General features: G+C 37.7%; 1 protein-coding gene across 1 annotated transcript in view; it reads left to right on the top strand.

Moving 5' to 3' along the window:
* Positions 1 to 2122: 2122 nt before the first annotated feature.
* ARNTL2 (aryl hydrocarbon receptor nuclear translocator like 2) overlaps positions 2123 to 24813 on the top strand; it is a 39607-nt gene continuing 16916 nt past the window's right edge. The window contains exons 1-8 of the mRNA XM_030463891.1: positions 2123 to 2363; positions 10528 to 10675; positions 11958 to 11993; positions 16290 to 16328; positions 19059 to 19216; positions 21742 to 21821; positions 22595 to 22687; positions 24403 to 24520. Coding sequence (XP_030319751.1) covers positions 2303 to 2363; positions 10528 to 10675; positions 11958 to 11993; positions 16290 to 16328; positions 19059 to 19216; positions 21742 to 21821; positions 22595 to 22687; positions 24403 to 24520 — 733 coding nt within the window. The 5' untranslated portion in view covers positions 2123 to 2302. The remainder of the gene's footprint in view (positions 2364 to 10527; positions 10676 to 11957; positions 11994 to 16289; positions 16329 to 19058; positions 19217 to 21741; positions 21822 to 22594; positions 22688 to 24402; positions 24521 to 24813) is intronic.

Here is a 24813-nt window from a genome sequence, read left to right as displayed (position 1 = left end):
AGGACCTCCTTGTTCATCCCTGCAGGATTCCTGGTAGTTTTGCCTGACTTCCTCTTTGTTGGGATGCATTGCTCATGGGACTGGAGGAGATGATCCTTCAATACTGACCAGAATTCATGGGCTCCTTTGCCCTTCAGGGCTTTATCTACCTGGCAGGTTCCTGAAGAAACAAAAGTCTGCTCTACTGAAGTCCAGGCTAGGGAGCTTCCTGTGTCCCCTTCTCTCTGTCCCAGGGATCTTGAACTCCTAGTTTCATGGTCACTGCAGCAAAGGCTGCCCTTGAGCTTCATGAATCTTCAGCAGGACTTCAAAATTTCCTTTACTTTAAAGGGGGGGGGGGGGGAAGCTTTGTTTTCGTAAAAGAGTCAACAATAAAAAAATATTTTGTAATTTTATAAATAATCATAATGTCCTGTAATCTTACTCTGGGTGGTGAGGTGCTTATAAATATCTACAACAGTCTCCTCACTGTTTCTACAGGTCCAGAATCATTGTTCTGTTGCACGTGACTATCCTTTTGAAGAAAACAGCTTTTGAGAAAACTATCTTTCAAGCAATTTCTGCCTGCAAGAGCAGTTTTATAACCCATTGGTTTGTCTTAACCCTTTGCATGCTTGAAACCTCCTTTGACCTGGATTGATACCTGGCATTCGTATCCATATAGTCCCTGTCAGAATAATGTAGTCACTGATGATAGCACTTATCTAAATAATGTTCCTGCTTCTTTTTGTATTTTTTTTTAGCTGCACTTCTTTTTTTACTTTTAGGAAAGGAAGTTTTACTTTTTATATTACAAGTAATTTTATTGTGCCTCCAGACTAGCAAAAATATAATCACTTGACTGCAGCTCAAAGATATATAATTTAACAAATTACAGTAGATGATGAAAGAATGTAATACACTTTGCAAGTATTATACCTTCTTTTGTTAGTTCCAAAGGAACCCTTACTACTGACAACAGAGGCTCTGAAAGCCAATTGTAGAATACACCTGCAGAAATAGCTTCCTTCACATCAGTCCTGTGGATCCAGCTTTACTGGCAGGTGACACCAGCTGCACTGTACAAACAACTTCCCTCATACCCCAGCTCAACAGGTAGAAACAGGCACACGTGCAGCCCATGAAGATGGCACAGGTACAGATGTGTGAGCCTTAGGCAATAGCCTATTCCGCCACACCCACATCTGTAACTGAGCAGGCAGAGGCTACATCAACATTTACAAGCACAGCAGGACAGTCAGAGCTGTTCTGCCAAGTGGAGCAAACATTGCTGAGGTCCTGATGTCCACTGTATATGTTTTACCATTCTCATTTCAGACTCACTCTAGCGGGGTCTTGTGGACTGAATGCCTTTTATCAGCACAATTATTTCCTACCCAAGTGCATCTTGAGGTCTTCATGACAAAAGGAACACACTTTGCACACACTACCCCAAGATGTGAATCACAGCACGATGATGATGATAGGCAATTCACTTCAGAAGTGCACTCCTGGTAAAAAACTTAGCTACAGCTCCATATCTAGTGTAATACAGGTTTATTAACACTTTAATAGACTAGTAAAAATACATACATACTAGTAAAAATCTTCAGGCTACATTTTACTGGTGTGTTTAACTATTCTCTGCCCTGCTTTGACCACACACTGGACCAGATGACCCAGAGCCATCTCCCAACCAAAATTAGCTTGATTTTTCTTCACACAAGGCATCCTCTGTACAGCACCCTGAAAATCTAACGAGTCCACATGCCAAGGGAACAAGACTTCGGGATTCTCCCCCCATCCCGCCAAGCTCAGACGTGGCCCACACCCCCCCGGCTCCCCAGTACACCAGACGGGAGCTGTGAGAGGCCATTACCCAACACGTCTGCCCTGGCGCAGTGTGGCCTGCCCAATAGCCATGACCACCCCGGCGGGTCTCATAGCTCTAGATGGGTGCAGGCGGCACCAGCCTTCACCCCCTTTTCCCTTTCCTCTGCCCGGGAATGCGGGCAGGACCCCAACCCCAGGGGCGCTCGGCTGGGACGGCTCCGCGCCGACCCCCACACCCCTGGCCCGCGGCCCTTGGACACTCGGCCTCTCCCTGCTCACCGGCGTCCCGAACTCTCGCGAGAAGCGGCCGGTGGGATGGCGGCGCTGCTGGGACGGCGCCAAGGAAGGGGGGCGGCTGTTGGGTCGGCTGTGAGCCCTCCCCCGGGCCGGTGGGACGGGCTGTTCCTCCTCTCCTCACCTCACCTCACTTCACCTCCTGCATGCCGCCGGTGCCGGGGGCGCTGTGGAGCGGGGCACGGGCCCGCCCGCCATGGCCGAGGCAGGAGCGGGAAGCGCTGAGGGGGCCGAGGAGGAGCGGCGAGCTGCTGAAGGTGGGTGGGGGGCCGCGGTAAGGCAGACGGCGGGTGAGTGGGTGACCCCCGCCACACCGTAACGGCTGTGGGTGTGTGTGTGTGTCTGTGTGTGTGTTGGAGGAGTGTGTGTTTGCCTCTGTCTGTCTGTCTGTCCGCCTCCGTGATGTGGCACGAGAGAGCCCTTCGTGCCCGCTGCGGTGAGGTGGGTGCCAGGGGTGGCCGTGTGCGGGTGGTATTGGGCCGTCCGCTGGGCACAGCCTTTCCGTGAGGGCACTCACACGGTCTGGTCACGTTCCAAATAGCGCTGTGGCCATTTGGGGGGGGTGGGTGGGTTAGTGCACGCCTGCCCCTGGTGTGACCTGAGCATTCTGAACTCTTTTCTCCCGTTGAAGTTCAGTAAAAGTACCCCAGGGGGAATGCAGCGGCGTTAGGTTGTGTACCTGCCGAGAAACCCGCGGTGTAATGTTCACTCTGCGTTTCGGTTTATTACTGCTGTAGGTGTGTCAGCTTACTGATGGGATGTGGGCTGCAAATGGTCTTGTTTTGGTTTGTTGTTTTTTTTTTTTTTTAACTTAGTATGCAGTTTCCAGTTTCTGATATACACTTAGCCGGTCTATGTGTTCTTAAGACGCTAGTATGAATTTTGTTTGGTTTGTTGTTTGTTTGTTTTGGGTTTTTTTTTTTTGTAGGTAAGCATCATTTAGTGTTTTAGGTACAGTGATTGTGGGTTGTTTGCGTGTGCATACCCACGCTTGTATATGGTGACCGAGGTTTTATATCCCTTCCTTGTTCTTAATCATAAGTTTCTGGTGGCGAAACAAGGCTCGTTGTAAATCACCAGCAGCTGTTTCTGCTCTTAATGTGTTGAATTGAATACATTGCTTTCTCTCTCCGAGGAGAAAGAAGTATTTTGCAACAGAAGTGAGCAGATCTCTTCTAACCCATCGTTGCGGTTCTGTTTAGTTAGCTCCCGTTCTTCTGGGTTTGCTAGTTGTTTTCTAAAGGTCAGTTAGTTGGGTTATATGTGTTCTAATGTATATGGGGTGTCCTGGTTATCTAAGGATAATTGGAATTTTTCTGTCTCTGCTGTTTGATTGTTTAAATAGCGGTATAATTTTGTAGCAAGTAATCTAGTGTTTGAAAACAAGAGTGGGGGTTTTGTAGTCTTTGCAGTCTGGTATGGTAAATTGTACTCAAAACAAGGGTTCATTGTTTCTCCATCGTGCACGTACAGTAAGGAGAGAAAATAATCAAAATAAAGAAAACTCCAAATGTGCGGACACCTCAGTTTACAAATAAATTTGGGAAAGCAATGAAAAGTAGGCTTTCATGTTTTATTAAACCCCACTTCCTGTTTTATTTTTTTTACTCAAGTTTATTCCTGTTCCGTTTTTTGGAAAAAAAAAGTTTTTTCCTGATTTTTTTTCTTTTTTCTTTTTAGTAGAAAAATGTCTAACTTCGATGGAATAGGTCCACAATGAGCTCTGGAGAGCTGGTTTTTGTCTGGTTGGTCTTCGTTGTTTTGTTGGTTTTTTTCCTGGTAATGAACTGTGGTAAAAAAGACTCAGTTTTTATCAGTGACCTGGTTTGAGCCTCATAGTGACTGGGAAAGCAGGGTAGCCTTTCAAGGGCTGTATAGTGTCTTTTGATTTGCTTGTTACCATCATATTTTTTAATATATTAATGGGTTTGGCTGAATATTTAGTGTTTGAACTCAATTTTAAGTAAATGTGTCATTTAATTGGCAAGTTGTAATTCTTGTCTACTTGTCTTCTGAGTGGTGAAAATAAGTAAAAATAGATGCAGAAAGTAATCAGTTGCCTGTGTTAATGTTTGATTTAGATTTCTGTAATTCATAATATTACCATTTTTCCTTTAATGTTTTGATATTAAAACCAAAGCCAACATTCTTAAGTTAACCTATAAGAGTTTATTCTCTGTGTAGTGTTGTTCATAAGATGGCTTAGTTACTGAGGTCTGTGTATTGCTCCTGCATTATGCATGCTTATAAATTTTTGGAAAAACTCACCTTATTTTAAACAGTGCATTTCTACTTATTTTCACAACTTAACTTCAATGAAAATTGTTGCCCCAACTTTAAAGGAGAGAGACTGTGGGCTATGATCTGAATGCCAGAGTTGCTGTACTTAGTCTAGAGATGCTCTTCATAGCCTATTTTAATGCTCAAAAATAACAAAATAAATTTTTAATGCAATTCTCAGTCGTATTTAGAAAATGTGGTTCTTTGCTTTATAGGTGTTCAGAGCTGCAGGACCTGTAAAGTGATACCTATCACAGTACCTGTGAGTTTCTTCCTCGTAACAGTGTTGTATGTATGTCAGATATAGGCATAGTTTTCTTATTCTTTAGTGAATATCTGCAGTTGGAACTGATTAAAATAATTTTAGAAAAATAATTCCATAGTAAATTAAAGCAGTTTACATGGCATAGAGTTACTTGAAGTTATTTGACTCAATAGCTATCTTCTGTGTGTGCTGCATGTGTAGATGGGTATATCTGTAATTCCTTAGATAATCAAAGATAAACCTTTGGGAAAAAAAAAAAAAGGCATTTCCATTGTGACAAAACTTAAAAATCCAAACCATCTTGAGTAGTAGCTCAGTAGAAAATTTAGATTGCTTGTGTGTGTACATGTATCTTTGGTTCTTTGTATGACTGCACCCCTACAATCTGTAGAGTGAGACCCTGCAATCCAGTCAGTACTGGGAGGCTGTTTGCACATTAGCATTTTGGTTCAGAGCAATAGCATCGGTTTGAACTGAATCCCCAGTCATCCTCACTGTTTATTGTTTTGGTTTGCAGAGCACTTTCGGTATAAATGAGCTGGACTAATTTCAGAAGAAATTAAACTAGGATTTTATTGTAGCAAGGTTAGTGTTATGCCAGGGCAACACGAAATAAACTCAACTCCAAACATGAGGGACTGAACCAGTAGTTTGTTCTCAGTCATGCTTTAAAACACATGCATTGTAAGGATTTTTGGCTCAGTGGACCAGACTAAATGTAATTTAGTGTAAGCTCCCTGTACTACTTACAAACTAGAAACAGGGGCTTCTGTACCAGCTGCTACTCTACTGACCAAGGGCTGTTAATGCCATTGTATTTACCACTGTAGCCATAGCCTGATAGCTTTTCTGAGTAGATTTAAATTTAATAACTCATCTAGTTAGACTAAAGAACCCTTATGTGCTGCTTTAAGTACAGTGACTTCTAACACAATTTTGACTTCTTTAAACTTGAATTTCTAAGCTTGAATTTCTAACTAAAGGTTTTTGTGCATGCCAGGAACTACATCTGGAAAATACACATTTTGATAGTCTGTGGCTTCAGTGGTTTTAGACATTTCAATTCAAAGCTGCTGCTTCTTCTGCCAGAAAATTTTTCAAAATAGGAAGGTGGATTGAAAGTGCCTTCTTATTCTTAGAAAGGTTGTGTCTTTGTTAACACATTGCTAACTTGAACAGCTGTAGAGCTATGACATTTCTCCAAGTCTGGTACGTACATTTATTCACAGGCTATGAAGAGTGCAACTCCTAAGTTTTATAAATGTCCTTATAGATTAACATTTCATATCAAGCACTTTTTACTGTATTATCCTGATGTATGGATATAGATGATTTTTTTTTTTTGACTGAGTAAATGATGGCTGACAGGTAGCTTTTTAATTAATTTATTGATACCTACATTACTTGTATTTTTCTGCAGGTTTTTGGACTACTTATATGTTTCTTGTAAAGTTCCTTTTGATGATTCTAAAAATTCAAAACAGTATTTTAGTTCTAATATTATAGGAAAGCCTCTGAGGAATAAATTTAGTAAGAAAAGCTAAACTTTCAAGTGGGTCTTGAGGTGACAGAGCACAATTAAGGCAGTAATTTTGAAAGATTGTCTTGTGAATCGATTTACTGCACGTGGCACAAATAGATGCTGTCTGTGGATATTGTCTTTCAAGAATTACATAATAGTTCTATAGCCACTTTGGGTGGGATTCATCTCACTCATATTCAGATGTCTGCAGAGTAGATACCCAAGCCAGAGCTAGGTATTTTGGTCTTTATCTAGTTGCTGAAAAGAGGTAGGCACTCTTGGACTGTATTTCATCTAACCAACTCTGGGAATCTATTTTAGATTGAGATGAATCACCCTAGAAATGGTTTATTTCATCTAGCCAACTGTAGAAACCTGTTTTAGATTGAGATGAATCACCCTAGAAATGTCATCTTTCTCCAAGAGGGACCAGAATGGCTAGTTGAGGTGTGGACATCTTTATTTGTTCAGATGAATCTCACCTTTTGTGGCTGGTGGAATTTGGTCATAAGCCTTTTCTCATAGATGCTGTTTATTTAGGAACTGCAAACCTTAAAGCTGTCAGCGGAGAAAGCAGCTCAGGAATGTGGCATGCATTTAGAAAATATTATTGTCAGTAATAGGAAAAATGTAGAGTCTCCCAGTCCTTGTTTTGTGAGGACATCACCTCACAAAATGATGTGAGGACATCATCAAGGCATCACCTTACATGTGATTTACACTGAACCTTTGCGGAACATAGGAATGCAGTTAATTTTGTATATCTTTACTTCATACCCTACCTCTAAGCAGTAGTTTGATATAGCTCATTTGCAGAGGTTCACTTCCATTCCAAACCCTTTGGGGACTGTGATTTTTAATTATTTTTTTTCTTGTAGGAAAGCACAAGAGAGGCTGTCATTCAGCAGGGTATGGTCTTATATACTGGTATGATGATAACTGCATATATTCATAACCGTTCCTTAAACATTTTGTTTGCCTGATTATAAAGTATACTAAAGTTAGTATTAAAATAATAGGGCTTTAATTTCTGATACACTAACGGGGAATGAGCTATTTTTCATGTGGTGTCTTAGTAATCTTTGGACGGTTTTTGCTTTTTCACAGAGATAATGATTACAATGTTGGGGGTTTTTTTCAGTACTACTTTCATCTGTTCTGCTGTGCATAATATGCTTTTAAAATGTGTTTAGTTTTTAATATAGATATGCATAGATACTTAATACTGAGAGCCAAACATAGATCATAATTAGACATATGTATCTGAGGAACAATTCACTTACATTTGGGTTATCAGTATGCCAGGGCATTAGCAAAACTTTGACATTAACAGTAATAATTGAAGGAAAAAAAAAGTGTAATTTCTTAGTTGAACTTCTATTTGACTTGCAAACCAGACTAGTTTAAATAATCACTTTTGGGTGGTAATACAAGATATATCTAGTTGAATTACTTTTTTTATTAGTTTAAAAATTGACTAGTGATTTTGTTTTCCCAGGAAAATAAAGAATGGTCTTTCTCAATAGTATTTTTCATGAAGCAGGAGTGCTATAAAATTCAGAAACATTTAGTTTTGCTTCATATGTTCTTAAGTGTGTTTCGTTTAGATGCAAATGGTATTAGAGTGTTCACAGAAACTGAATATACAAGAAATTCAGCCAGGTGCACAAAGTAAAGAATCCAGCTTTTTCCTGTCATAGAAGCACACACACATAAAAGAAGTGAGGTGCATTCCCACTTAATCTCTTTGTGAACCCAGAGATTTAAAAAAATCCTTTATCCAGCTCTCCCAAAGTGGTTAAGTTCTTGAACTAAAGAAATTTTTTGTCACAGACTACACGAGGTTAAGAGATGCTTCAGGGAGAGTTTAAGAACCTTACAGTCACCTAGTATCATAATGATAGCTACTGTAGAGCCTTAAGAGATTATTTTAAAGAGCTCTTATTGACTTCTCAAAGCTGACTTAGCTTTATGAACTGTTCCTGTTTGCTTCCTCTTCAGAGTGGAATAGGTATTATAAAGATTTGCTCATGTCTATTAAATTCCAAGTAATTCTTTTTCTGCTAAATTTGGTAGTTCTGAGATTTAAATTTATTTGGTTTCTTTTTAATTGTTCCTGGGGGTCTTGGAGGTTTGTTTTGGATTGGGTTGAGTTTGGGTTCTTTTTTGAGAATCTCTGTATTTATAGACTCTATGCTGCATCCTGTACATGTCAGCGATCAATATAGATTCTTAACCTTCTTTTTTTTGTCTGAGATCAGCCAATTATGTTATTGGTAGTTACATGACATTGAACATGGTATTTAGTTTGTCACAGTGATGCTATTTGGAATTTGGTTTATCACCTAGCAGTTGTAGTGTAAAAGTTTGTAATAGGTCATTGTTGCTGATAAGCTAAATATTTTTGGTTTTCTTAGCTGAGAAAAAGAGAAAAGGGAGTTATGTAGGAAATGTGGAGGAGATAAGTGTAGTATTCAGAATTTGCTGCTTAACTATGAGGAAAAAATTAATTATTAATATAATATGAAAGTTAAACTGGAAAAGCTGTAGATGATGCATTTAGTTTCGTTCTTTCAAGGGAAGTGGTTTAGAAAGCAGGCTGGCCATCTGTCTGCAAAGGGGTATTTAGGTCAGTGGGTCTCTTCTGTCCTGTTTGTTGCGTGACAAAAGGATTTGTTGTGGTCTAGGCATACTTGTCTTTGATACATATAAGCTCTCTGTTTACTAAGTACTCTTCATTAATATTCATGAAATATAATTATACTTCGTTATCTTAATACAGTAATTACAGGCTGCTATGACCTAAGTGAATTAGAACTGCTCTTTACAAATAGAGTTCCTCTGGAATTGTTGGGGATTTGTTTACTTTATAATTGCAAAAATTTATGGTAGAAATATAAAATTATATTTTTATGAAGTGATGATAATCATAAATATTTCAGACATCGCTCATTTCTGCCCTTGTGCTATTTATGGTGTGATTTCTTGTAATATATTTTTAATAACCTTAATTTGAGGATGTGTATTTAAAGTAACCCATATTTTTTCTGTTGCAGATGCCCAAAGGCTAGTACTTATTTATCCAGGATTTATTGATTCTTTGAGTTTCCACTTGTTTTTTTTTTAACTTCTGGCATGACTTAATGAGTTAAAGAGCTTTCTGAAATAAAACGGGGGCTGACTCTGTATAGTCTGACTTGGTAGAGAGAGGATTATGAAGACTAGGCAAGCTGTTGTTTCAAGTATTAGCCTGTTTTCATTTAACTCTCCAGAGTCATAGTCTAACAGAAAATGAGAACCTAGAGATAATTTTTCTGGTGTAAGATGTGCTTATACCTAAGAGGAAAAAACCCAACTGTATTGTTATTTTTACACATATTTATCTATCATTTACAGATAGCACAGATGGTGAAGAAAAGAAAGCTTTCAATGAAGTATACACTTTTTCCTCCTGCTGGATTTTAATAGTACTCATCTTGAGTTTTGCCTCCTCTTAAAAGTAGGAGGTGCTTACTTCTTTAAATGACCCCTCCTAATTTCTCATCTGTCCCTTTATGAAGTTAAATTTTTTTCTACATGTATTGCATTGGTTACTTTCCTCACTAGGACTTAGAGCCCAAAGGAGTGACTATATTTGCTGGAACAAATTTGATGCTAATTTTTCACCTAAATCTGATTCTTTGCCATTGCTTTGCATTTAATTAGAATTCTAATAGTGCTTGTATTCCTTTAGACTGTTTTCCTTTCCCAGTAGGTCTCTAGGATTATTTTGGCTTGTGACTTCTCTTCTGTCCCTCCCACAAAGAAAGCAGTTTTCCTTGAGAGGAGGATTGTGAAGGAAACTGTCAGGTAGAACTTGGTGAGCTTGACTCTGGCTTACATGACTGAAGTTGCATATAATTGTAGTTTTTATGTTAGAAGTCTAGTTATGGCAAACTTCCATTTTTTGGATGTTGAGGTTGTTTAAAAAAAATAGTTCACTGCATATATTTTAATTTTAGTCTTAGTTGCAGTGTTTTGGTCTGTTAACTAATTCCACATCTTGTGATTTTGCAGCAGGATGTTCAAGGTGTTGGGGGTTTTAAGTGTAGTCTGCTAAGACTGTAAGGAGGAGACCAGGTGTATTTTGTGTGTTGGTGTGTTGATGGGATTGATGAGATTGTTACAGGACTGTGGAAAGGCATTGTGCTCTTTACTGGACTTAGCTTATAGCAGTGCAACCTTTGTGGGTTTTGTAGCAGAGGCACAGGAGCCACCCAACAGGTAATTTTTTTTCCAGATGAAAATTGGAATGGATACATGATGATACAGCTCTTACTGGACAATGAGATTTTGGTTTTTTTCTTGTTCACAGATGATTTCTCAATAGATGGAAACCCATGTATTGCTTCTGGAGTACCCAGCCTCATGAATCCAATAACTAAGTCTGCAGCCACTGCTTCTTTCAGTGCTTCTGTGGCCGAGATTCCAAGGAAGCGAAAAGGAAGTGATTCTGATAACCAGTAAGTAAATCATTTATGTATGTGTCTCAGATATAAGACATTCATCTGTTATTCAGCATATTAAGTGTCCCATCCTCTTTCCTTTTTTAATTATAATTATTTATTACAATTTCTTTGAAATTAATTTTTACATTCCTGAGTTCTTAAAATAGAAAAAAAAATTCTTAAATTTAAGGCAAACATGTAGGATTCCATAATACCATTTCCTGGCCTGAAGTGGGTAATGTGTCTCTAATGCCGAAATTCCAATCCTCTTTTCTTTTTTTTCTTCATTTTTTTTCCCCTTTGCCCCTTCTAGTAAAGGTAAGTTCTCCTTGCAGCAAATTATTATTAATGCTTGAACTCTCACAAGTGCACACTAGAATATCACCTTAAAGCATGCAATGAGATTACTAGCTAAGCTCTTTGGTCTAGAACTGCAGAGTTGGAACTGTTTCTTCAGTGACCAAGGCAGCCATTTACTTAAATGTCTGGACAGACCTGTGACCTAAAAATGTACTGTCCTGCAGTAGTACTAAATCTTCTTAAGTGGGTCAAACTTGACTATTGAGATCATACTGTTAACTGTTTTCTCCTGTTATGTAAATGTCAAACAGATGCCAGTTAACCAAATAAAGATTTACATAGAAAAAAAAATTAAAGTGATCTATTCAAGGCTATATTAATCAGCTAGAAGTAAAGGACATGAGTCAGTCTGCAGATCTAATGCACTACAAGTATGTCCAAACTAGTGTGGAAAAGAAGAGTTTAATAAGTGGAGGGAGTTAGGAAATTTACATGGATTTGTGGTTATTAAAGCAATTATCTTTAATCGCTGCTTCCTTTGTATGTAGTTCATTGATCTACAGCATGTGTCTCAAATGTGGACGTTGATATAATTTTCAAATTTGAGATGGAAGTGTATCTTGCATATCACTAAAAACTCCAGACATATAATAGTTTCTGGAAAAAAAAAATCCATTCTTTTTTCAGTAGCTCTGGTTGACTTTTACTTCTCCAGTGAAAGGCCTTGTTCACCAGCAGTCTTTCCCTGAAGTTTGGCTCTCTCTCTAATTTCAAGAAACTTGTGTCATAAAAAAAAGCAAACATGTCCAAGTTGAAGTAGTAATTTAAAAGTATTGTTTTACATGAACAAGTAATAAGTCTTTAAAAACTGATGTTCTTGCTGAAAATAACTGAACAAGTGGGATCTTTTTTATGTGACTGTTTTGCATGGGATAAATCAAGTTATTTGTTTGTGCTTTGAATTATATTTTGATTGCTTCATTACCTGTTTCTGCAGGGAGACAGTTGAAGTTGATGGTGATCCTCAGAAAAGGTATTTTTTTATAAATTAAACCATTTACGTTTTCAGTGCTATAAACGTGTAATATTTTCCTATTTGGCTGGATGAACTGTGTAGTTTGTCTTAAAGATTTCTTTGTCTAAGGGAATACCTTTGTACAGCACAAAGTGATAAAGGTATAGCTAATTAACAGGCTGGATAGGCCCATCCAGTGTTATGGTTTTCTGGCATTTCTTTACTAGACTTGTTAGTATTGAAGTTAAAGTAAGAATGGGAACAAAGGAAAAGTACCAGTTAAATAAGGAGACAAAGGTCTGATACTCTTCTAGGACTGGTGCCTGTAAGTTTTTTGTTTGTTTTAATCTTGGCAAGTGTTTTAAAATAGAAATACCACAACTATGTTCAAATAATGCTATTGCAAGGTGACAAATCAGAATTAAGGCATGCTGTCTAACAGAAATAAAGACTTTGTGTATGTATGCTACAAGATAGATATTAATTACATGATTACTTTGTGATTTCTTTTTCTGCACCTGGATACCTTACTTAGAAAGTATATTTGTTTACATGTAGCTGTGCAGTATTCCTTTTTTTAAAACAGAATTGAATATTTCAGTTGGAAGGGACCTACAACTTTCATCTAGTCCAACTGCCTGACCACTTCAGGGCTGGCCAGAAGTTAAAGCGTGTTGTGAAGAGCATTGGCCAAATGCTTTTTAAACACTGACAGGCTTGGAGAATTGACCATCTCTCTAGGAAGTCTTTCAGTATTTGACCACCTATTCACTAAAGAAATGCTTCCTAATGTTCAGTCTAAACCTCCTGTGGTGCAGCTTTGAACCATTCCTGTGAGTCCTATCACTGAATACCAGGGAGAAGAGATCAGCACCTCCCTCTTTTCACTTCCCCTGCTCAAGAAGCCCTAGACAGCTGTTGCCCCTCAGCTGCCATTTTCTCCAAAGTAGATAAACCCAGGATCCTTAGCTGCTCATTACAGGACGTGTCTTCCAGCTCATTCACCAACCTTGTTGCCCTTCTTTGGTGTATTCAAGGACCTTCACTTCATTCTTAAATTGTGGGATCCTGAACTTCAAGCTGTACTGAAGGTGAGGCTGAACCAATGCTGAATGCAATGGGATAATCACCACTTCTGACAGGCTGGTTTTCCTGTGTTGATGCTCCTAAGGATATGGTTTGTTCTCTTGGCTACTAGAGCACACTGCTGATTCACTTTGAGACTGCTGATGGCCATCACCTTCAGGGTAGTCAGTGTTTGGTACATTGGGCTTATTGAGTAGTATAAAAATATCTCTTTGGGGATAAAGTGTTTATTTCATTGTGGATTTTTTTTTCATGGTGCTCATGATGAAAGTGTGAATAAAAGTGTTCCTCTTCTGTCTTTAAAACCTCTGCTTCCATTTTAGAAGAATTGGGGAAGTATGTTGAATAAATCAATTAATAAAATACAGGAAAATGTGGTGGTTTTATTTTTTCCCCTGATTAACATGGATTCTGTTCTTTCTATTATCAGTCAATTAATTATACCTATATTAACTACAGACCACTTAGTCTCACCTCTGTGCCTTGCAAGATCATAGAGCAGAACCTTCTGGAAACCATGGTAAAGGCACATGGGAAATAATGAGGTGATTTGTGATGGCCACCATGGCTTCACTAAGGGCAAATCGTGGCTGAAAAATTTGGTGGCTGCCTACAATGGGGTTACAGAGTTGATAGATAAGGAAAAAGCAATTGATGTCATCTACCAGGACTTTTACAAAGCATTTGACACTGTCCCACATGACAGCTCTCTCTAAATTGGAGAGGCATGGACTTGGTGGATGGGCCAGGCAGTGAATAAGTAATTGGCTGGATGCTCACACTAATAGGATTGTGGTCAACAGCTGGATGTACAAGTGAAGATCAGTGACAAGTGGCATCTCTCAGAGGTCAATACTGTAACTGGTGCTGTTGACATCTTCGTTGGAGCCATGGACAGTAAGCAAGTTTGGTGATGACACCAAGCTGAGTGGTGCAGTCAGTGTGCTGGAGGGAAGGGATGCCATCCAGAGGGACATTGACAGGCTTGAGAGGTGGGCCCATACACAGTGTGTAAAGTTCAGCAAAGCCAAATGCAAGGTCCTGCACCTGGGTTGAGGCAGTCCCAAGCACAAAGACAGTCTGGGTGGAGGATGGATTGAGAGCAGCCATGAGGAAAAGGACTTGGGAGTGATGATTGATGAGGAGCTCAGCATGAGCTGCTAGTATGTGTGCTTGCAGCCCAGAAAGCCAACCACAATCTGGGCTGCATCAAAGGAAGTGTGGTCAGCAGGTAAAGGAAAGTGATTCTCCTCCTCCACTCTGCTCTCTTGAGACCCCATCAGGAGTACTGTGTCTACTTCTGGAGCCCCTGACACAGGAAGGACATGGAGTTTTTGGAGTGAGTCCAGAGAAGGGCCATGAAGATGATCAGAGGGCCAGAGTACCTCTCTGAAGACAGGCTGAGAGAATTGGGGTTGTTCAGCCTGGAGAAGAGAAGGCTCTGAGAAGAGCCTATAGCTGCCTTCAAGTACCTGCAGGGGGACTACAGGAAAGCTGGGTTTACAGCACTTTACAGCAGTGTGTAGTGATGGGACAAGGGGTAATGGTTTTAAATTTGAAGAAGGTAGACCTAGGTTAGACATTAGGAAGAAATTCTTTAGTGCAAGGGTGCTGAGACACTGGAACAGATTGCCCAGGGATCTTGTGGCTGCTACCTCCCTGGAAGTGTTCAAGGCCAGACTGGATGAGGCTTTGAGCAATCTGATTTAGTGAGAGGTGTCCCTGCCCAGGGCAGGGGGTTGGAACTGAATGACCTTCAAGGTCCCTTCCAACCCAAAGCAATCTGTGATTCTATGATTATGGCCATGAGGTAGAATTTCAACCTGTGTTCACATAGGGTACTTTTAATCTATTTGTGCCAGTAACAACAAGGCTGTTAAGACAGAGGATGTGTAAATTTATTGAAGGCTGTGACTGATTGCTTGAGCAGCAAATTTGTTCTAGTTTCTTCACCAAGTGGAGCTCCTGAGAGAGAAGTAATGTTAGTTAATAGGCCATATGCTTAATTGCAATTCGTCTGGCTTCCCCTTAGCCATTCTCCCCTTATAGTTGGACAACATAACTTCTGCTGGAGTTCATAGTATAGTCACATTTCTGGTAGAAGTTTCTTTTAAAATGAAAGAAAATAGTTAATTATTGCTAACGTGTGTAAATCAAAGAGTTTCACTGAAAATTCTTGTCAGCCCAACCTAGTCCTGTGTTTGGGTTTATCAGACTGTGTAGAAAACTAATTGGTTCCAGTGAAATCCCAGATTGAAGAGCTGGATCTCTGGATTGTGTGTTGATCTGGCTCTGGCTGCTGGGTCTTTGCTGGGGTCAGTGTCCAGTTACAGGTGGAAGTAGCTTTTGGGATCTTTCCTGTCTCCAACTGTCCTACTTTCTACTTCTGTTTCCTCATAGGAAGCAGCTGCTAATTGACCTGTCTCCTTATAATCCTTCTGGTACAATATACACCTCTTCTGAAATGTTCACAGGCTAGCAAAGCAGAGATCAGAGTACTGCATGAGATGCTTCCACAACTGAACTTCTATAAGCCCAAGTTCTGCATTAGAAAGATGAAAAATATTTGTGTCAGTTTTTGTTTTAAAGAAAATCATAGCCATTATTTGTATGGAAGCTGTCTCTCTGCAAGGTAAATACTTATTAGATGGTAGTGATGAATACAGTGATCTTAGGATGAAGAAAAGATCATTGCCCTTGTTTAAATCATCCTTTATATTTTCCTGCTGCTAAGTATTTGTCATGATACAGGCCCTGTGATTGTCTCTCACTTACAATTTTGTTATGTAAACTTTCCAGTCATTGCTTCACGGTATGGGAAAATTTATACCTTTTCTGACCATGAACAATTAATGTGTGTTTTAGGTCTAGTCTAGGCGAGGGTTGCTTTTTTCATCTTTTGACTGTAGAATTTTGGAAATAAAAACATGAATAGATAATGTCTTCAGTATATTTCTAATTTAAAAAAAACATCAATCCTGCATTAAAGTTGTTTGACTGTTCCATTAATTTTGTTTTCTCCAGGGGAGGAATGGCCTCATAATTATTAAATATCCCCAGAATACATATTCACATAACTATGAATATTGGAATTTATGCCTTGGTCTCTTTCTATTTCACATTGCTTGCTAGATATTTTTTTTACTTAGTAAATTTGTAACATATTTTGTAAATTCATAGGAGGAAAGAAGTGCCTAAGTATTAAATACGCTGTTTTGTTTTCTCTAGGAGTGAAGATGAAGAACACATTAAAATAAAAGATTTCAGGTAATAATTTACAATAAAAGTACATTTCACTAGTAAATACTAGGATTTATAGTAGTAAAATAATAATTTGGGGCTGAAGTTCATTAAAACTGTCAAATGAACAAACATGAAACTTTTCCATTTCCCCCCTAAATGTATAGTAATTTTTAGAGCCTCCTTAAGAACTTTCTATGGATTTTTGTGAAATTTGTGTTGCAGTATATCTCAGATAGTTTAACAAAAACTAAGGTTAGTATTTTTAAGGTGAGAATCAAATGTAATACATTCAGACAGTGTATAAAGGGAGGAGTTGATCTTTAGTCTTTATGAGTTTAAGAATTGTTTTTTCTAGATTTGTGTGTGCTTGGGAGGTATTTAAAATTTATCCCATGTGAAAATGGATTCAGCTAAAGCATGATAAAGAATTCTTTTCTTGAATAAGTTTTTCTATAGAGAAGAATTCAAGGTTTGCCATTGCACTTTGTGTTAACACAATCTCCCTGAATCCAAATGGAAATTCACATAAAGCACTTGTAAGATTTGAAATGCTGTGTTACTGAATGCCTTTATGATTGATCCAGGAAGTGCTTTAAACTATTGACAAGCCACTTAGTAAAACTAGAGCTACTTCATAAAGTCATTTTAAAAACAAGTTTCTTCCAGACAGGTGAGTGCAGATACCAAAGAGAAATACATAATCCACTCTGCTGCAAAAAGCCTTGTTTATGCAATAAACTAATAATTATTAAGTGTTCTTGTAATTTAAATTAAATAGAGGCAATAATGTTCAAAAATATATTTACATATTTTAGCTCAAATTCATTTTTTCTTCATTGAGTATCCTGGATTGCTGTACACAATTCTGTTTTGTACAGTGTTTTGATAACTTTAATGTTGAGGTTTTGGGGGGTTTTTTGGGTCTTCACTAATTGGTTCTTCAAACCTTACTTTGAAGGTTTGCTTGACAGTTATCTCCCTCCAGTGTTTCTTTTTGCAAGTGTATTGGAGACCTTGCTTTTCTCCCTTACTCTTTATAACTGAGGAATGTGACAGCAGGCTTTTTGAATCATCCAGTCATTGCCTCAGTTTCTGCATTCACCTATCCGGGTTTTTGTAACTTCTTACTGACTCTTATAGATGTGGAAGATTACACTTTCCCCCCAGTTGTTGGTACCTGTCTTCCTGAGATTCACAGTTGATGAGTATACACAGTATAGTACTTGACTGCTTCTACGTGATGCAAAGGAAGAGTTGGGTGAATCTGTAGAGTTGAGAATAATTGATTAAATTTAATCTTAAAGTTTTTAGGGTTTTATTGTTTTGGTTTTTTTTAGAGAGAAAAACCCTAACTGCTTGGATGGATGACCAACATAGAATTATTTGTGTGGAGAGGGGATTTCTTTTGGGGAAAAACAATAGAAGTAGTAGAAGACTAGCTCTTTAAGACTCTAGTTTATTCTTTCTCAGCAGGCCAGATATATTTAACTTTGTCCTTTAATGCTTTCTGTTCCAGTATTCCTAAGAGGAACAGTTTTGGATGTAAGTTAACCAGAACATGTTGTCATCAGTTTGGTTAACTACCAAACTACTGTGTCTGGTTTCAATCAGAAAGGAATATAATCTTAATTTTGTGGGTAGCTTGTTGTCTGGGTAAGGAGGTAACAGAATGATTTTTACTTTTTTTGATCTGCTGGAGGATTTCAGAGGGGAGGAGATCAGCTAGTAAAGCTAACATGCTCTACTATGAAGAAAGAAGTAGTGATCTGAGATACAGAAAACTGAGATACAGATTTATGATGTGCAGTGTCATGTACCTTAGAAAGGGTTTTCTGATGAAAACAGGCCAAGAAGAGAAGCTCTATTTCTGCAGTTGGGTTTTTTGACAGAGGGTTTTTAAGAGGTGAAATCTCAGGCACAAGGCATGTGCAGAGGCTGAAATCTTTTCTATCACCTTATCAGGTGAATGAAAGGGGAAATCTTTCTGACATATCTCTGGTGAGAGTAGAAGAGGCATTTAGCTTTTTCTTTTGGTTTCCAATACATATCTTAAAAGCACATATAAATGTATTGTCTGTTGCTTGTGCTGTGCTATGAATAAATGCTTGTTTTTGTGTCTGTCTTCAATCTGAGTAATTTTTAAGGAAATGACATAAGTCATAGCTCATCTCAGCTTGTGAGTTTGCATAAAACAGAGTTGGGTTGTTTTAGCAAGTGCTTAGAGCATTCTTTGGGCTTCGTTTGTTGCTGGGATTTTGTTTGTTTAGTTTCAGGTTTTTTTTATTTTGATTTTGATTTTGTTTATTTCAAACTTAGCAGAATGAATACCCCATCTTAGTTACACAGGCCAGGTGGAGGTAGAGCCCTAGGGAGCAGAAATGTCTTCTATTGGTTACAAATGACATCAAAAGTTCTCTGATAAACAGTAAGGTGTCAAGGTATTCACTTGGACATCAAGAAGTATTAGAGTTTTTGAAGTCTTCATAACCTCTTGTCCTGCCACATATAATCAAGTTTTTGCTGGGGCTATTTTTTCCCCCTGTTATTTCACATCATTAGTGTGGCCATTTCTACTTTGTTCAATTGAATCCAGTTCAGTTGTCATTTACAAGTAGTGTCTGAAAAACTCTTTCAGTGCAGTAGTGCTTCTTGTGATATGTTCCATTCCTAAAATGTAATAGATGAATAGTATGGAGAAAATAATGTGTTGTACATCTTTCTTTTAATTTTTTTTTATTTTTAATTTTTTTTTAGAGAGGCTCACAGTCAAACGGAGAAACGAAGAAGAGACAAAATGAACAATTTGATAGAAGAATTGTCTGCTATGATACCTCAGTGCAATCCCATGGCACGAAAGCTAGACAAGCTTACAGTATTACGAATGGCTGTGCAACACTTAAAATCTTTAAAAGGTAGGCTTTAGGAAACTAATCCTAAAAGTCCTTGTTATGTCAGGTGAATCTTCTACATACTGTCGAGATCCTCTACAACATCTTCTACAAGAAGATACTGTGTGTCTTCTTTAATGTTAAATAAAAGCAACGGTAATTTCGTTTACTTTTCCATGCTGAGTTCAGTTCTGAGTCTGTTCTTCATTTAACTTTTTGTGTATGTAGCTTCCAGAACTTCATTTCTTCTTTTTGCACAGTATGGCCAAAAAAACCCCCACCCTTCAGCATTGCATATTTTCTGTTTGCTAAGGGTATGCATTGCAGTCAGGTCACTCCTTCATTCTTTCTAAAAGCTACACTCACCAAGCAAATCTGCCTTTTGTTATTTTCCAGCTCTCAAATTAGAAGTGTGTTCTGTGATGTCTCCACTTTCCATCCTATGTTCTGTAGCAGTAATATCTGTGGTGCTGTATGGATGCCAACAGCTGTACTGCTAATAGGGAAGCAAATGGTCTCGAGACTCTTGTTTGTTTTTCCCAAGTCTGTGATTGCATCAAGCCTTTGACTTGATATTGGAATTTCCTGTTTATCTGTTGACTTTGAAATTTGCACTGTCATGGAAAAAGGCCATTAAAAAAAATGCTTGCATAAAGCAACTGATATAAGTATTTGTACTGACAGAGAACTCATTTCCGTGATAGGTTTAAGTTTTCTACAGTGTAATTTCATAAAACCAAAACCAGTGGCATAAAACTAAAAAATGTAGATTTGGACATAATTATCTTTCAAACCTCTTACTTGCCTGCAAGAACAGTAGTCAAAAGGAATGCTGCAAAACAAAACATACTTTTATGGAATGGTTGATGACTTTGATTTCAATTAAGTCTTAAAGACCACGAAATGTTAGAAGGTACTAAGAAAAAGAGTTACCAAAAGTCTATATTCTAGTCAGCTGGCAAAGTTAAAGTAATCATGGATCTCAGTGAATTGTTAAGTGTTGGAATCAAACCAGAAAATATTCTTTCCTCTCCTTTTGCTCTTGCTAGCTTCTCAAATTTTTTTCCTCCCCTAAACGAACTGAATTGTAATGCAAGTTGCATATTGCATGGTCTGCCAGCAGCACAGAAGATTTCAGGGGCTTTTTGGTGGCACCATTTCAGACTAATAATATGGTCAATAGTAAGCAAATATCAAAGATTGTCTGCATTGCAAAAAAAGTTGATTATGAATTAACATATCTTAATAAGAACCCTGTGAGGCTTAGTTCAAAGGAGTGTAGGAATGAAATACACTAATAACTTGACAGTAATAGAATAATTCAGTTTGGAAGGGATTTCTGGAGGCCATTGGCCTAAACAGGCTGAGGATTTTGCTTAAAGCAACGTGCAGGGCAGTAATTGCACTTGCAGTTTAAATAAGCATCTAGAAGAAATCTTCAGTTCAAACATTTGTATTTTAACAGACTCCATTCTCCACAATTATATGTATCTTCAAAAACAAATGTTTTAAGAAAATAGAATATAAGATGTGGAATTATAGCAAATGCTGAATTTTGCTGCAAAGTTCTACTGCTGTTTACTTAAAAAGTATCTAGAAAAAGTTGTGGAAATGTTTGTAGTGGCTAAAAAATTCTTTAGAGTACTCTCCATGGGTGCAAGAACAGTAAATGTGTTGAGTCAGTCTCACCACATTGAGCAAGACAGTCAATGTAGCTACAATACAGGGGCTTGGGATTATTGGAGTTATAGTACTAATGAAGCATTATTCATGCCAAAAGACTTTGTTGATAACATTGGAATTCCTCAGATTCAGCAAATATTAATGAAATAGGCCTGAGAAATGTTTTTAGAAAATTCAGTTCTTGTAATAGTGTTTATGTAGCAGTACATTAAAGATACCTGAACAGAAGTTGCCTTCTTATATGCTAAATAAGGGCCATATGTGTGTCTGTATTCATTACCAGCATGTGTTAGAATCATAGAATTGGCTGGGTTGGAAGGGACCTCAGAGATCATCAAGTCCAACCCTTGATCCACTACCGCTGCAGTTACCAGACCATGGCACTGAGTGCCACATCCAGTCTCTTTTTAAATATCTCCAGGGATGGAGAATCCACTAGTTCCCTGGGCAGCCCATTCCAATGTCTGATCACTCTCTCCGTAAAGAAATTCTTTCTAATATCTAACCTAAAAGAGACCAACCCCCACCTGGCTACACCCTGCTTTCAGGGAGTTGTAGAGAGTGATGAGGTCTCCCCTGAGCCTCCTCTTCTCCAGGCTGAACAGCCCCAGCTCTCTCAGCCTCTCCTCATAGAGTCTGTGCTCTAGTCCCTTCACCAGCCTAGTTGCCCTCCTTTGGACCCGCTCCAGGACCTTGATATCCTTCCTAAACTGGGGGGCCCAGAACTGGACACAGTTTTAAATTATTATATTTTTATAATTTAGAAATATATATTTATTATGCAGCTGTTGTGGTTGCAAGCACTGTCAAAAGTAAATTTTAGATGTAACTTCTGACATTATGTCTACAAATTATCTGTTTTGCAGGTTCCACTAGCTCCTATGCAGAAGTCCGGTATAAGCCTTCATTTTTAAAGGATGATGAGCTCCGACAGTTAATCCTGAGGGTAAGTGGAAAGAAACTCTCAGTTAAATGATGTCTTTATCAAAGCTTGCCATTAACTTTTTTATTTGGAGAGTGCTTTTTTTCTCCTCGTCTTTTTCTTGAAGAAAGCGTTTTGATGTACTGGTTTATAAACTCTGTACTATACACAGGCTTTTTCATGATGGTGTAAAAGTGATTTGTGAGCATGGAAGACAGCAACCCTTGAAAGGTTAATAAATCTGTATGCAATCTGTGTTCAATATAATACTAATAAAACTATTACTGTATTAAAATAATAATATTAAATTTTAAATTGTCGGTATTGACATCTGCATGCAGGTATAGAGAATCCTTTCAATTGCACACAAATATACTTGCAGTTGTTTATTCTCCATCATTTAAATTTTTAAGGATGTACTTTGGGAAAGATGCAGCAATAGTACCTGAAATAAGATCTTTCTTACTGTTTTCACACTTCATCATGTACCCACATCTCTTTACCCTTTCTCATTTGCAACTTTTTTAATTTTCTGCAATAACAGACTTTGCCAGGATCTGTAAGATGACTCCTAAGTTAAGATTTTTAGCAGCTAGCTTCCTCTTTTCCTGAAGCTGTATTTAAGAAACTTTAGCTGTCTGAATTTAAAGGTCCAATTTGGTCCTTGCAATCTTAACTTCTTTTTGGTGTGATTTATAACTTAATTTAAAAAAAAAGTGCTTCCTTTGTAGTCATCAATGTTCATTGTATATTTTAATTGTATGGGGTTTTTTTAGACATTATTTTTATATTTTCAGGCTGCAGATGGATTCCTATTTGTGGTTGGCTGCAACAGAGGAAAAATTCTGTTTGTCTCAGAATCAGTTTGCAAAATACTTAATTATGATCAGGTGGTTACAATTTACTTTCTTGATTTGCTTTTACCTTGCATTTTCTTACAAACTTTTACATTTTATTGTATATTACTAGAAACCACTTTCTGTGTATAATTTCTTAATTTCTCTGCTTTAACCTCCTTCATAATAAAGGTGAGTATCCTAGAATACGAAGTATTTGCAAGTACAGTCAGTGCTTCTGACCTGAGTAATGGCACCAGATTTCAATTGATCGTCCTCAAGAAAACTGCTAGACTGAGAGAAAGGCATAATTTGAAGTTGTCCTAATTTCTGTCTCCAAGAGTTTTACCTTTTAAATGGGGAAGTGATTCTTTTGTTTCTTTTAGGCCAAGAAAAATGGGTAGTTCATCAGTGTTAATTAAAGCTTTCCTTGGTGAAGCCTTTATGCTCAGATGCACTGTATAACACCTCATCCACAGTAACTATCTATGTATATACTTGAAGGAAACTGAGATAGGATGAGCTAGTTTAGCCTGTATAATAAGAGAAGTAGGAAAAATAGAAGTACCTGTTGTTAGCTGACATTTAATCGTGGACAATTACCACAAATAATGAGAGCATAGTAACTTCATCATGTATGTATGACTTCTGTTCTAAAAGCAGAGGCTAAACCACTAAGTGGTTCCATCCATCTGCTTCTGTGACTTGGACACTATTAGTTCATTTTCTTTGAAAAGGAAGTTTAACCAGTTTTGACTCTTCTGTTATTGAAGAGTTTTTTGTAATTTTGATTAAAAAAAATAATAATAACCAAACAAGAAAACAAAACCGAAACTAAATCTTTTAAATTGAAGGTAATGAATCACCTTATGGGAACAAGCATAAAGCTGATTTATTTAATTTTTAAATTTTTTTTTTAACTTCTGCACTAAATTTACTAAAGGACTAAGTAGTAACTTTTGGAGTCTCTCACATCAGACATACCCACTTCCAGACCCTTAGAATCATCTTCATCTCTGTTCCATCCAAAGGGGTTCAGAGAATATAACTGTCATAATTTATGAATTTCTAGCTTATCTGGGAATAAGTCTAAGTTGAGTCCCATCCTGCAGCATCATCTGTTTGTTACACCTATTTTGAAAAAGTCTGCCTGTTTCAAAAACAGTGCTGCCTACAGTAGTGCTGGAAACCAGTTACTTTGGATTAGCAGTCAACAGGTTGAATGGATCCCCGCTAGAGAGAAACCCATAAATATCCCCTACTGAAAAGTGCTGAAGTGCTCTGACCCTTGCTTTTGGGCAACTCCTGGTTGATTGGTGCCATTTTGTCCAACTAAATTAAAGCTTTAGAGTACTTATGTAGAATGAGTATTTTTTCTTATTTTCCTACTTCCACGCCAATAATCTGAGTCTAGTTATTTTGTGCGTAACCTTTGTGTAGGGTCAAGAAAATTATTAGAAACACACGTAATACATATGGTTTTATGGAACAGCTCTTTAATATCCAACTAAATTGTTATTTTTCAAAGGCAAAGTAACAAACCATCTTTTTACTACCCCGTTTTTATAAAAATAATATTAAACAATAGCAAATATAGTATGGATCAAAATATTATGTTTAGAATAACTGTGGTTTTTTACTTTTTTTTTAAAATGGTGTAAAAGGTTGTTTTTCCTGAGATAAGTAATATGTATGCAGCCCTGTTCTAAAATGATGTGGTTCTTATTTTGGTTTTTTGTTGTTGTTTGTTTGTTTATTTTATTAAATAGGCGAGTTTAATCGGACAAAGTTTGTTTGATTATTTGCATCCAAAAGATGTTGCAAAAGTTAAGGAGCAACTTTCTTCTTCAGATGTCTCTCCTAGGGAGAAGCTCGTAGATGGGAAAAGTAAGTTATATTTTAATGTGCTCAGATTTTTTTAAAGAAATGTTGATAAATCTAGTTATTCTGGAGGACATATTCGTGTGTTCATGTGCGTGTGGATGTACAAACTTGAGGTATAATTCCTATGAACCTTGAAACTTGAATGTTTATCTTCTGCTTAGAATACACTCGTGGGTTAAAAGCTAGCCCAGAAAAGAATTTTAGATAATAAGAATGACTGAAATTTCACATTGTTAGACATTTATGAAGATGTGGTCTGACATTCTTCCTACCAGGAATACTACTTTTTTTTCTTG

Source organism: Calypte anna, chromosome 1 (genome assembly GCF_003957555.1).
Source record: "Calypte anna isolate BGI_N300 chromosome 1, bCalAnn1_v1.p, whole genome shotgun sequence".
Classification (NCBI taxonomy): domain Eukaryota; kingdom Metazoa; phylum Chordata; class Aves; order Apodiformes; family Trochilidae; genus Calypte; species Calypte anna.
The sequence above is the reverse complement of the archived record's forward strand: the minus strand, read 5'-3'. Positions and strand labels throughout refer to the sequence as shown.